General features: G+C 50.5%; 1 protein-coding gene across 1 annotated transcript in view; it reads left to right on the forward strand.

Moving 5' to 3' along the window:
- Window positions 1-14280, forward strand: part of YLPM1 (YLP motif containing 1) — a 35718-nt gene that overhangs the window by 11524 nt on the left and 9914 nt on the right. Inside the window, 14 exon segments of the mRNA XM_078616892.1 lie at window positions 9-114; window positions 852-1104; window positions 1603-1680; window positions 2643-2835; window positions 3877-3989; window positions 5737-5888; window positions 5891-5962; window positions 5964-5981; window positions 8279-8341; window positions 9281-9400; window positions 10490-10666; window positions 11159-11242; window positions 12262-12345; window positions 13530-13619. Coding sequence (XP_078473018.1) covers window positions 9-114; window positions 852-1104; window positions 1603-1680; window positions 2643-2835; window positions 3877-3989; window positions 5737-5888; window positions 5891-5962; window positions 5964-5981; window positions 8279-8341; window positions 9281-9400; window positions 10490-10666; window positions 11159-11242; window positions 12262-12345; window positions 13530-13619 — 1603 coding nt within the window.

Raw genomic sequence — 14280 nt, forward strand, 5'->3', positions numbered from 1 at the left:
TCTCTCAGGGAGCAGCAAGAGCAGCTGCATTTGCTGAACGAGATGCAGAATGATGTTCGAGGAGTCACGGCATCCCCGTCCCCTTCCAGCAGTGCTGCACCGTCATACTACAGGGTACGCTGTGTTTATACTACAATACTGCCGGATACGCTGTGTTTATACTACGATACTACAGGGTACGCTGTGTTTATACCACCATACTTATAGGTACGCTGTGTTCATACTGCCATACTTACAGCTACGCTGGGCTTATACTACCATACTTACAGGTATGCTATGTTTATACCGCCATACTTACAGGTACGCTGTGTTTATACTACGATGCTAACGGGTACGCTGTGTTTATACCGCCATACTTAAATGTACGCTGTGTTTATACTGCCATACTAACGGGTACGCTGCCATCTCGTGTGTGTGTGTGTGTGGGCGGCAAAATGGCCGAGCGAGGGATTGTGAGTTTGTCGCTTGTTGCACATCCTCGTGGTTTGAGCCCAGCGGCCTCCCCTGGTTAATACGGGGGCAGTAGGGTCGCGCAGTGCTAACACTTGTGCCCCACAGCAAGAAGGGCCTGTGTTTAATTCCCGACTCGGGAGTCTGTATGTTCTCCCCATGTTCTGCATGTAACTGGTATTGGCCGAACAAACATCCCTAACAAATGACAGCGAAGAATTCTCAATTTGGATTGTACGTAGCAACGTCACCCCTGCTGCGGCAAACTTGGCAGGACCCTCCTGACAATGAGTCTCGAGACTCAGAAACGCTGAACCCAGAAAATATCCTCTGAGAAATGAATTCCTGATCATGACACACACACACACGCACCCTTGGTCGGGGCGGGGCTGTCTTTCCAGACGTCACTCGACGCCCTGGACTCGCCAGCGGAGAAGCCCAAGGTCGACTCCGGTGGTAGCGGTTGGTCCCTCGGGGAGGCTCCCTGGGTCAGGGAATCGTTGGCGCCCAGCACGGGAGTGCAGCGCCACGACAACCCGGGGTCTTGCCCACCGCCGCTGCCGCCACCATCATCATCGCTGCTCGAAAGGAAGCCGCTGAACCTGGAGCCGATGAGTGTCAAGAAAGTCACGCATGACTACTCGCACAGCTCAGGTGAGACGTGCCAGCATCGTCGGAGACAAAGCCGTTCCGCACGCTTGCCGTGTGGCCGGAGGGTCGAAGCACTGAGCCGCCAAAGCCGAGATGCTGGGTTTGAATCTGCATTTCAGCCACCTGTGATTTAAACCGTGTTCACGAGCATGGTGACACGTTTCGAGGATCCTATAGGCGGTTTTTGTTTGACCGTACTTCACCACGCCAGACATTGCGTGTGTGTTTTTAATGGGGGCGGCGACCCCAGGACCGTTTCAGATATTACTCGTCGCTTATATTGGCCTGAACCAGGAAATCAATGTCGGGTCGCTGACTTCAATCCACTGCCAGATTCGGGCCTCCCCAACTTGTTACCATCTCTCGCGATCTTGTGATGCAACAATTAAGCACCTGTACATGAGCTAATATTGCCGTAATATGCAGTCATACGTTTTTGTTTGAAAAGCGCTGCATGCGGCTCGTAACCTACTAAGTGTGTATGTGTGTGCGCGGGCATAGCAGAAGGGCTTCCTCGCATAGAGCAGACGTCATATGGTGAGCGAGTCTCCCTGGGTCGTGGGAAGTCCTACATCAGAGGTACGTGTACAAAGACAAAGACATCACAAGCAGGGAACTCTCTCATCAGCATGCATTTCCACCGTGGTCTTCGGTTTTCTTCCGTAGCTAAAAAAACGAACGTTGTCATTCACGTTGATGAAAAATGCCTCCTACAGGACCAACCTGAAAAAGGGTCCTTTAGTTTCAGTGCACACATCTTTTATAGGCCCCTTTAATAGACTGGCTGGCCAACTGGTTATACTATATGCCATCATCATCTTTCCTTTAGCCGTGGGGATCATGAGGTAGCGGGGGGGCTACCAATAATGCGTTGGCAATCGACTCTTTGCCTCGTACGGTCTTTTGCGGTCTGTGCATCTCCCGCTGATCTCTCTGTCCCAAGTCGCTTCGTACATCATCCAGTAGCCGCTCCTGGGGTCAGTCAATCTCTGTCCCTCGTCCCCTTCTGCTGTACCCTGCAGTATGGTGTCGGAGAGTCCCTCTTGTATTTTGATGTCATCGCATCTTCCTCCTCCCTGTGCTTTTGCCAGTCATGGTTCGTGTCCCTGAAACGTTTTAGCCATTGGAAGCATCACATCTCTCAAAAGCCTGGATTTCCTCCTTGGATTCACTTGTATTTTTACAAAAAAAATTATGTTACCAGGTCAGGCCCACTGAGCTATATTGCTCTTTTTCTGAAGCGACCTGGCCACAAATGATAGCTCAACGAAGTGGCTTATCAAGTGCAAATTTATAGCAGCCATATGATCTAAATATGGAGGGAAAAACCCGAGGACCTGGAGAAAAATCTACGTGACCACGGGGAGAACATGCAAACTTGTCCACGATCCACAGCCATATAACTGCACATTTTACCATTGCTCTGAGTACATCAATTTTGGACATTGGTTGCCCACATCAGTGTTTGTTTTTGCTACCGTATGTCACGCGTTGTTCATCTGCCATGGTTCTCTGTTGCCCGTGCGACCCCCGCTGCGCAGAGAGCTTGCCGCCCGGCGACACGTCATTCCGGGAGCGATGCCTGGGCTGGGAGGGCGGCGATGGCGAAGGGATGTGGGAGAGGGAATCCATGATGGCCATTGAGAGGGGGCCCAGACCCCCGCCCCTGCTTTCACGTGATCCCAAGGACGGCGCGTCCAAAGAGTTCATCCGGGAGCCTCTGGATAGAGAACGGTGTGAACTTCGCACGGAAAAATGGACGATATTGTCATTTACACGGGATGCCGCCATGGGGCAACGGTTGGCATGCTGCATGCACTCGTAGGTCAGAGGTTGCCGCTTCGATCTCCTGGCGAGGGAAATTAAATAATGTCTCAAGTTTGTTAAAGCCCTCCTGTCGAGTCGGTTGCATTTTCGGTTAAAGTGCGGCGCCTTTCTGGCACAAATATGCCACCCAAAGTGCCCAGCAGCATCAATAGATTCCACCACAGTCGGTCGCTGGCACGCGTGTGTCGGGGTAAGGTGGGTACTTCTACCTCTTCCAAGATGCCTGGCCAGCATGGAGGAGTAGGCCGTGTACCCTCCAGCGGGGCTCTCCCCGAGCTCGCAGTCGTGGAGGCCATACTGCCAGCAGCGGTGTGAGCAAGCAAATGCAGGGTTGCACCTTTACCATAACCTACCACTTATGCAGATTTTTTTGCATGACATACTGTTAGATTTAGGCCATAGGAGCGAACAAACTTGGAGAATCGGGAAACTATTTTTAACTATTTAAACTCTTTTATTTTACAAGCTAAGGCCAAGTGAGCTATATAGCTATTTTTCAGAAGCGATCTGGTCACAAATGATAATACAACCAAGTGGCTTATTACATGGAAATTTAAAGCAGCCAAATACTTTAAACGCACATTGTTTCTAAATGTGGAAGGAAAAATCGGATCATCCAGAGAAAAATCCACGCGACCACAGGGAGAACATTTACAGGCTTCAGGGTTGGGATTGAACCCACGACATCCTGCATACCAGGCAAGGTAGTTAACATCTCGCCACCATGGCGCAGATAAAAACAACCAGAAACAATTCAAACGAGATGGTGAACACGACACAAAGGTGAATTGAATCGCGCCGCCGAATCGTGACGATTCGTCAAAAAACAACGCTTGCGGTATACGCCCCAATCGGGAACGCTTCTTCCTTCGGACGGGTGGCCTCGGATATCCGAAAAAACAACACCAACACACCTGGCTTGCTGTTTCGTTTTGCGGGGCTGTGCAGGTTGCCTCTGGGGCAGCCAGGCAGCTACATGAGCTACGCGGAACGGAGAGCTGGACCCGAGCGACCCACGTACGAACGCAAGCCGTTTGAGTCCATGGCACCGCCGTACCCAGGTGACGAGCAAGATTCCTGATTTTCGGAGGGGGGCGGAGGGAGGTGGCCCCACTTCGCCGATAAGGCATCATCAGTATGAGGGCCGCCACACAGTTGAAGCCATTTGGGGGTTTGACAGCAGCACGATGATGATGATGGTGGGGCGCACATCATGGGCCTCACTGAAGGCCACCAGGGACCACCAGTGGCCCGCGGGTCTTGCAGTGAAGAACGCTGGTGTAAATGACGTGCCGCACGTCTCCTTTGTTGTGTTGCTGAGGCTACTGAAACCTCGGAGCAGCGCAAAAAGTCAACGATTTCCTGCTTAAATGATCATTAAAGTGGTGTTTTTTTATCTCCTGCTCTTAGAGCCCTGAGCCAGTGGTGGAAATTCCACAATACTCTGGTGGGGGCGAGGCTATCCATTGGACAACTGCTGTTGACTTCCCCATGAAAGTGATGCTCATTGTATCGACCCCAGAGAGATGATAGCTCAAGTCAACCCTCAAGTGGGATCTGAACTCGCGACGTCCTGATCGAGAGCCGCTGGCTCAAACGCTGAGCCACTTGAGCCATGGGCACAACCAATGCATGTGTGACCAGATTCGAATAACTTTATTGGCACTGGGCACCAGCCAGTCAACAACTTTATTGCCACCACGAAGCCACTTCCACCATTATTGTATTCTCCAGAATAAAACATGCACTTTTTACCCAGCGTCCACTCTTGTTCCGTAACTTTACACACCCTTGTTTGCTGCTTTTCCGGGACGTCGGATTTATTGAAGCAAAAAAAAAGATTAAAAAATAAGCCGAGTTTGTGTGCGTCTCACTTTCCGAAGCATCTTATAATCTAGATAATACGGTAATAGAACACTTCGCGTGATTGTTCACATGTCCATTTGTTCTTAACAAATGCCTTTGTGCAGTGTTCATCAAAACCTACGTTCTGGCAGGACATGTAATATAATTAGCTTGTGCTGATGGGCCACGTACCATCATAGTGTCATTCGCATAGTCATCGTGATGTCACTTGCTTGCCCCTTTAGGCTCCCTTAGTTTATTTAATTCAGTGAAGGCCAGTTCCACTGAGGATAAATACCATTTTGTCAACTCTCGTCACTGCGCCATAATCGATTCGCTGTTGATCGCGACCGAGCTCTCCACATGTAAATAAGTACAACAATGTAGTCCACTGAACTCTTGGATTTCCAGGACTATATTATCCAGTGGCACTTGTTCAAGCATTGAAACTGTGAAACGGTTTTGACCTGCTTAATATTGGTTTGGAAACCAAAAAGGACTGTGGACTATATCATGTGATTTATTTTCCTGATGAAACAGAAAAAGAGGAATTCTACTTATGTCTCTTACACACTGCTGCACAGCAACACGTAATGAGTTTGTATACTCGACTTTAGTTACAATGCAAATTAATTGAGAGATATACTTAGATGCCAAACGCTTAGAGCCTCTAGAAAGGAACCGTATTTGTCGGTCGTTCAAAATGTGCGACCAAGGTAGCCGGGCATGGTGCCAGCCACCCACCCTACCTCGTGTGCCGTACCGGCCTTCATAGGTGATCGTTAACAGCACTTGCTCCTCCAGTTTGTTGAGGCTACACGGAGGATCTTTGGCGAGTGAGAGAGAGACGTACGTTTGTATGTTGAACTTCTTTCGCACCCGTACGTAGCCCCGGCCGTGCCAAATCGGAGGTGCGGAGAAAGAGCCTCAACTCAAAGCTCCACTTTTGTGTCCCGTGTTCAGGGGAGCACTACCAGGACCGGCCGCCCATGCCGTTCTCGCGCGATCGGCCCCCGTATCCGCCCAGCCGGATGGGACCCCCGGACAGGAGGATGGGAGTGCTGCCCCCACCGCCGCCACCTTCGTCGCTACCCCGCCGCCGATGGCCCCGCCGCCGCCGATGCCGCACGTGGAGGAGAAGAAGCCCGAGTCGAAGCACGTGGATGACCTGCTGAAGAAGCCGGGACGCGTCACCCCGCCCGGAGCGCGTGAGTGCGACGCCTCCTGTCCCCCCGGCACGCCGGGTCTCACTGCGAGCCCACGTCTCTTTTCCGTTGCAATATATTATTCGCCCATTAATATATTCGTTTTTTTTTCACTTGTCAAACTTACTTTACCAGTTAAGGCCCACCGAGCCTTATCCAGCCAATTTCTCTTCAACGCACGTTTCTAAATGTGGAGGGAAAAACCGGAGGACCCGGAGAACTCCATGCGACCGCAGGGAGAACATGCAAATTCCAGATATACAGGCTTCGGGGTCAGAATCGAACCCACGACCTCCTGTATACACGGCAAGGTAGTTAACATCTCGCCGCCATGGGACTCAAGCAATCCTGACTGTGTGTTGAAGCCGGTCCAGAGATTGCTTGCCTTGAACCAACACTGCTAAAAATATACACTCCCAGAAGGCAGTGCGGCTAATAAGTTGTGTAAGAAATGGTTTTGTTTTGTATGCGGACAGACGGGTACAGTACCCCGATTTTCGCAAATACGTCCTCACTTTATTAACACCGCTGCACGATTTGCTTCGCCTCGACCCACATACTCGCGTCGCTGACGGCATCCTCCGTCGTTTCTCGCATCCATCACCTCTCAGCCTTCGCCCCCACCACCTACCCCCTGTAAATTGCTTTGATTGGCGTCGTTTCGATATTCACCGTCGCGTCTTTCAGGAACGCATCCCCGACGTAAACCGGGGTATTTATATGAAGGAGACATTGCCAGAATATTTATTTTGTCAACAGTGTATTGAATTCTAAAATATGGCTTAAATTCCAGTAAGATACGATGTTTAGCTGCATAGGGTATAGTTCAAAAGCACTCTCTGGCCTAAATCAGTATGCACTGCTACACTAAGAGCTGAACCCATTCATTGAAAGTAATGGAATGTTGACACTCAGTCTAAATACTCCACAATGGCTTTACGCTCTTGCTTCCGATATTAGGAAGCCACTGGAGCTATGCACTTTTAAATCTATATTTAAAACTCATTTCTTTAGAACTGCTTTTTGCATTTAGTTTGTTGTCCTTCCCCAGCACCTCCGATTAGCACGGTTGGCTACGTACGGTGCAAAAGAAGTTCTATATCCATTATCTTCGGTTGTGTCGGAGGGCAGCACTGTTTTGTATTTTTTTTAAAGTGATTTTACATTGGCAGTGCTGCACAGGCACAAATAACAAAAGCTCGATACATTAGTCAATAACACTGCCCTAAAAGGAAAATAATATATATAGGCGAAGTTTCGGAGAATGGTGGTCTTCACTGTAGAAGAGAATTCATGAGAGATTGAAATTATCTTTGCATTGTACCGAGTGGTTCCTTGGACACTGTCAAACTTCAACACAGAGTCCCACTTTTTCCAATTTTTTAATGCTCGGGCGACATCTCCCATGGCTTTATCCCTTTCCCAATTCCATTCCAATTATGCTATCGGCATCATGTCACAAGATAAAGAAGTGTCCGTTCGGAACTCCCATCGGGCGGTGTGGCACTCCATAATGGAGATAGTGGATCATCCGCCATCGACGATATATCACGGAACCACTTCAAGGGAGTCCTTCGAGCGACATCTTTTATCTGCAGTCAAGAAAGCCGTACTTTCGGACTCGCCCTAAACCTGACAGATGTTCATCACATGACGGCCAATCCAATGCTTTCATTTCTCAAGTAAGCTTGAATTTAGTCAAATTACAATGTAGCTCAATGTGATGGGATCTTCGCTGACCAGCCCACTCGGCTATGTCGAGTTTTCATTATTTTTGGTACTGGATGTTCTGTGCGGTCATGTGACTCGATGCTGAATTCAGAGTGAGTGGCATAGTGGATGTATCCTTTACGTGCGCATTCATGTGTTAATTTTCACGAAGGGACTGGTCCTGTTGGCCCATCAGATAATCATATTCATGGGTAAAGAGTTCCACTCTGCTATCCAACATAGGAAAATGGATCAAATACCCAGGACAACACGCTCTGCCTAAAATACATTTGTACAGGATTATTAATTGCCATCTCAGCAGCTTGCGAGCAACAATTTTTGCGCGAATACCGAAATAAGTCACTCGCAATTTATCACCCAAAGCCCACCGAGGCAACACCACGCAACGATTCTGTGTAATTTGGCTGCAAGTGGCATCACTGTTAGTCACACACCACACACAGCCGGGGGTCCCGTTAGCCATCAAAGTGAAACGTAGCCCTCGTTCCGCAACGGCAGTCCGGAAGCCGCGGTGGCAACCGTCGGTTGTTCTGTTTGCCGCCGAGTCTCAAGCGCGCCTCTCGTTTCAGATCGTGGTGATCATGCGAGGCCTTCCCGGCAGCGGCAAGACCCACGTCGCCAAGCTCATACGGGTGAGTGTGATCCCCGGTGCGTGGACAGAGAGAAAACCGGTTGCAGCCATACTTATCCTCGTCGCCATAGGGCGTCCAACGTTTCGCGCCACGCGCCTGGAGCTTCTTGGGCACATGGGACAGCACGCGACCCATAACGCGTCGGAGGGCCTGGTTACGTTTGGTCGCTTCAGGTTAAATTATGCTGCTTGTCTTGACCGCTCATACAGCTAAAATTGTAGTTCAAATTTACTGTAAGTTGTACGTGTGTACGTTGAACTCCTTTCCCACCTTCATTTTTGGAGCTTTCGTGACTGCAGGAATTATTCTTTGGTTCTTTTGGTTAAGTCACGTCTAAAGATAAAATAATAAATTAAAATAATAGCGACGTTTCGATTACAACACAAGCAATCATCATCAGGCATAAGAGAAATAGCAACAAAAATCTAACTAGAAAACTATAGACAGACATACAAGCAGACAGACATCACAAGGACACACAGAGAGAGGACACATATCGGCACAGAGAGAGGGGTCGTTTCTGTGACGGTCCACCGTACGTAGCCAACCGTGCGAATCGGAGGTGCTCGCTAACGAGCCGAAAATGTTGAGGCTTTACGGGGAGAGATATTTTTTGTTGTGGTGTGCGTGCGTGCATTCATGCCTCCACAAAGCAAATTAGAATGTGTTTAAGAACCTATAGTTTATAAACATTTACAGGCGACATTGAAGGCTCACAATGCACACACTCAGTGCAATTTTTGGTGCGATGTGTCGTGCTACAAAATAACACGATGTTAATGCTGTGATGTGAAAGTAATCAAAAATGACAAGACGGTACAATTAGATATTTATAGCGCCAGCCATGCTCCCATTGACAGCACTTGCCGTGAACAGCACCTGCCCCGACAGATTTTCTCGGCTAATTGGAGGATGCCTTTACTGTGATGGTCCTCGCAGGATAAAGAGGTGGAGGAGGGAGGCGCGGCGCCACGCGTGCTCAGCCTGGATGATTACTTCGTCACCGAGGTGGAGCGCACGCAGACTGACCCGGAGACCAAGCGCAAAGTCAAGAAGAAGGTGGACCAGTTTTTTTCCTGCACCAACAACAACAGTAGCAACAACCACCGTTCGCTACCAAGTGGCGGTGACGGCACCACAGCGCGCTTGTGTCTTTGCACTTTGAGGCCACGTGAAGTGTCGAAGGTTCTCTGGCAGGAGGTCACGGGACAGACCCAGGTGCAATTGGTTGACCAATCGAGACTCGTGCTCACCTTTTTGAGTTCTCTCCTGGTGAAACAAAATATACTTGAATCAACAGGAATGGCATTGATGCATATGGAAAGTGGCCGGATGACTTTGTGGTAAGTTCAAGCCAATTGAATCATAATTATAATCATAATAATACGGATTTAGTACCTTTGCTTTCGGTCCACATGCTGGCAGCTTCTTCAGCAGCTGAATTAAAAGAGAAGCTCCCAGCACGTGGAGCGAAGTGTTAGACTTCACGCCTAACACCACACAGCGGTACAACCCGAAAAAGGCATCGGAGGGCCGTGCAGCAAAGATCCCCTGTGTAGGCTTAACATACTGGCGGGGCAAGTGCTTTTAGCGAGGCGCACCTATGAACACCCACACGGCACACGAGGGGGGTGGGAGGTGGACTGGCCAGAACCCCGCCCCGGCCGCTCTTTGTCTCCCGAGTGGCAATGTTTGCATGTCGCATGAGGTGCTCGTTTGAGGCTGAAGCTACTTGGGGGCCACGTGGCACAGTACCCACAGTGGTGGAATTGCACTACGAGCTCGGGTGAGTTTGCAGGTTGCGTGTCTAAACTACTAAACTTAAAACAAATTTTTATTTAACAGGTAAGGTCCACTGAGCTAAATAACTCTTTGTCAGAAGCGAACTGGCCACAAATGACAGCTCAATGAAGTGGCTTATCGTGTGGAAATGTATTGCAGCCAAATACCCTAAACACGTGATGTTGATTCTAATTGTGGAGGGAAAAAACTGAGGACCCCGGAGAAAAATCCACTCGACCACGGGGAGAGAGAGAGAGAACACGCAAACTCCAAATATACAACAGGCATCGGGGTCGGGAACGAACCCACGACCTCCTATATACCAGGTGAGGTATTTAACATCTCGCCACCGTGTCACCGCCACAGGTCATGGAGTACGAGTACGAGCCGGAGATGGAGGAGACGTACCGCAGCAGCATGCTCAAGACGTTTCGCAAGACCCTCGACGATGGCTTCTTCCCCTTCATCATCATTGACGCAATCAACAACCGCGTCAAGCACTTCGAGTCCTTCTGGAGCTCCGCCAAGACCAAGGGCTTCGAGGTGCGGTGACGTGAAGCCGTGCCGGATGCTGTGGTCTCGAGGGTTTACGAAAATATTATGAATGGGACGGGCAAATGCGGGAGCGTTATTGCTAATTGCTCCCATCATTTTTGTTGTTTTAAAGAACTCGGCAGTTCACGCTATTAGTTGAGCTTTTAATGATTGGATTAACGATGCAAGTGGTAAACATTTTAATTTCCTTTTCGGTTATATGAAAGTGTTTTAATCTTGGGATAAAGTGTGTATTAAAATAAAACGCAAGGCTATTATGTCTATTCGAATAAGTTTAGCTATTTCTCATTGTTAACGGAAACCCAGTGCGTGTGTGCGTGCGCGGTATCTTTCTTTTGATGCGCCGCGCCTGAAACTTCACAGTTGTCCACAGTAAGACGCTGCCCCAAAGTTTGCCTAAGGCAGCCGCTGCCAAGGTCCAGGACACGGCGGCATGCTCACATGGATGTTTGCGTGCGATGCTCTCCGCTCGTTCACCAGGTGTACTTCGCCGAGATAACCGGGGAGACGCACACGTGCGCCAAGCGGAACACACACGGCCGCAAACACGATGAGATCAACAAGGTGAGTGGCTCCCCCCCCCCCCCCCCCCCCCCCCATTTGGTTCGTCACAAATAGCGCTCGTGTAGACCACTGTGACGGGGGGGAGGAGGAGTCTCTTAATGCCTTCGTGTACTCGTGGATTTGGGCAGCGCACCAATCGGTAGAAGGCATCGATGGCGCGGGAACAGCTCCTTCACCACCACCACCACCGTGGAGAAGGAGCGGTGATTTTGGGCCGGTGAACACACGCTCACTGCTGGACGGTTACGTAGCAGGATCCGGGAGAGACGGGGAAGGCTTGGGGAGGACTTCATCCAGTGTTGGATGACGGGGCTGACACTGGCGTTGGTATTCGCATCGTTTTCAATTTGTGGTGAATTGGAGTTGGCCCCAAATGTGGACAAAGTGATCGTGCGTGACGGTTGCCCATCCAAGTACTATCCAGGCTCCACTTTGCTTAGCTTCCGAAATCTGACAACGTTGGGTGCGTTACGGGTTGACGTGGCCCAGCGGTGGCGCTTTCGCCGCTTGTTGCGGAGGTTTCGCGGTTCGAATCTAGCGGCCGCCCTGGTTAATCCTGCAGGGTGTATTGACCACAGTAATACCACGCGCTGCCTTGCTTTACGGTGGACCTTAAAGATCCGTGACGTCGTTCGCAAGAGAGTAGGCCACCCTTGTGCCGGCGTCGTGCTCCAAATTTGTAGGCCTCGTTCCTACCCACAAATCACTCAATTTGGATTGTGTATATATCGAGTTTCTCACCGTACGTAGCCAACTGTACTAATCGGAGGTTACGTATTATACATACCAATCACCAGCCTTATAGTGCGAAAACAGGGACCCCCCTGAAACAAGTGTCACCAGACTCGGCAAGGCTCTCCTGGGCGGGGGGGCGGGGGGGCGGGGGTTAAACAAGCGCAATGAAACGAACCAAAAAAATGTTAAATGCATCATCTCCATGACTCGCGTCACGCATCGTCACGCGCTTGGTGTGCGGTCCCGCGTGTCGTCGCCGCCACCGCCGCCGTCGGCTCGTTCAGATGGCCGACCAGTGGGAGGTGACACCCAAGCACATGATTCGTCTGGACATCCGCTCGCTGCTTCAGGACGCCGCCATCGCGGAGGTAAGGTGGCTTGCGGCCCACGAACGCCAACGTCCTCAACACACCAGGGTGTCCCCCCCCCTCCTCCCCCCACCTCCCTCCCCTCCCTCCCTCCCCGGCTGCTCGTCGTCCGTTCCCCCAACGTGGGCTCTTTTTAACCCTCATCGTATCAAGTCGAGAGCGTTTATTAATGAGCATTCGTAACTTTAACGGCGGGGGAGGCAAAATATCTCTCGTAGAGGCGATCCGTGATGGTTAGCATAAACCATCACGTGAACTTCGGTCATCCTCGCAAGTGGCGGCTTTTGGCTAGCCATCGAACAAAGACGGGGTCACCGCATCGCGCGCTTTCAGATGCGCCTCTGCGGCCGTCTGGAACGCTCTTCCGTCCGACATTACGATGTTGGTCGTGGTCGACGATCAAACACGGTGTTTCTGGGTTCATAGCGCAGCAGCGCCAGCCACGGTTGAGATTGGCCCTTGGCACGGTAGCACCTTCGCCGCTTGTTGCAGACGTTCGCGTGCGGTTCGGATTCCAGCGGGCCGACCCTGGTTAACCCTACGGGTGCATTAATCGTAAACTCGCGCTGTCTGCTTCACAGTGGACGTTAAAGATCCCGTGATATTATTTGAAAAAAGAGTGGGTCCATGTGTGCCAGTGTAAAGGCCGAAATTTGAAAATGTGCTCACAAATGACCTGATTTTTTAAAAACGATGTAGCGACATCGCCCCTGCATGAAGAGCCTTCAAACTATACGTGTCTATTTACAACCGAAACAGGAGGACGATTTCTCCACAACTCTGGCTATCGCCTAATGAGGCTGGTTGTAATTACCGGCGAAACGTTGTACTCAAAGTACTAATTGTAAATGTTGTGGGTTTACTCTCCAACCCACCGATGTGCTGAACGAGTAACGAAGTGGCATGTTTTGTTTACGTGACCAACCTTACCGATGGCCTGTGTCGGGGTGCTGGTGGGTTTAACGACACATTTATACGTCCTCGATCTAACCCCAAAAAAATCTTTCATGGATAATATTGGTCGCGAAAGCCTACATGTTAAACTATACCCGCCTGTGAAACGTAGCACCTTGGCGATAGCCTCGCGCTATATGAATGCGCAGATCTCAAACGTACTGACGATTTTATGATTGTTTTTATTTGGTTGGCGCGGCCACCCCACCTCTTGATGCGATCGTATCCAGGTGGAAATGGAAGACACGGATCCTTCAGAAGAAACCGAGAGCAAGAAGACTGCACCCACGACTGAGGAGGAGGAGGGGGATGGGGAGGGGGTAGGAATGCTACACTAGTTCACGTGCACTCACAAACAACGATCCCCCCCCCCGTAGGGCCTTAACAGACCGTTGGGGCGAGTGCTGTTAGCGAGTAGCGCCTAACAAAGGCCGGAACGGCACACGAAGGGGTGGGTGGCCAGCATCATGCCCGGCCACACTTTGTCTCCTGAGTGACGATGCTTACACACAGCATCATGTACTCACTTGAGGCTGAGTCGACCTAGGGGAGGCCCAGGACTGGTTCAGATAATCATCACTGTTGTTGGCTGTGAGCGGGAATCGAACTGTGGTCACTGGGTTCGTAGCGCAGAGCGCTAACCGCTACACACACACACACGCGCTCATGCAGTCCGTCTCTCCACACGACCGCATCTTGTAAAGGTTGCGCACCACAGCCATAGCTCTTTAACTCCAATGCTCGAACTGCAGCTGCAGGCGCGTGCAGAGTCCACGTTTGCTTCCCGGTCAGAATCTGCCATAGGTGTGCAAGGTCACCGACCCTGAACGTTCGGCGAGGCACGGAAAGATGCCGTGTTGTGGGTCGCGACGATTGACAGTTCAGAACCCGCAGCATTGACAGACAATTGACCTGCCATGCAAACGAGGGGGGTGGGGGGGGGTGACGCTAGTAGTTTTAACTACGATCTACGAAATCACC

This window comes from Lampetra planeri, chromosome 52, assembly GCF_965212315.1.
Source record: "Lampetra planeri chromosome 52, kcLamPlan1.2.h2, whole genome shotgun sequence".
NCBI lineage: Eukaryota > Metazoa > Chordata > Hyperoartia > Petromyzontiformes > Petromyzontidae > Lampetra > Lampetra planeri.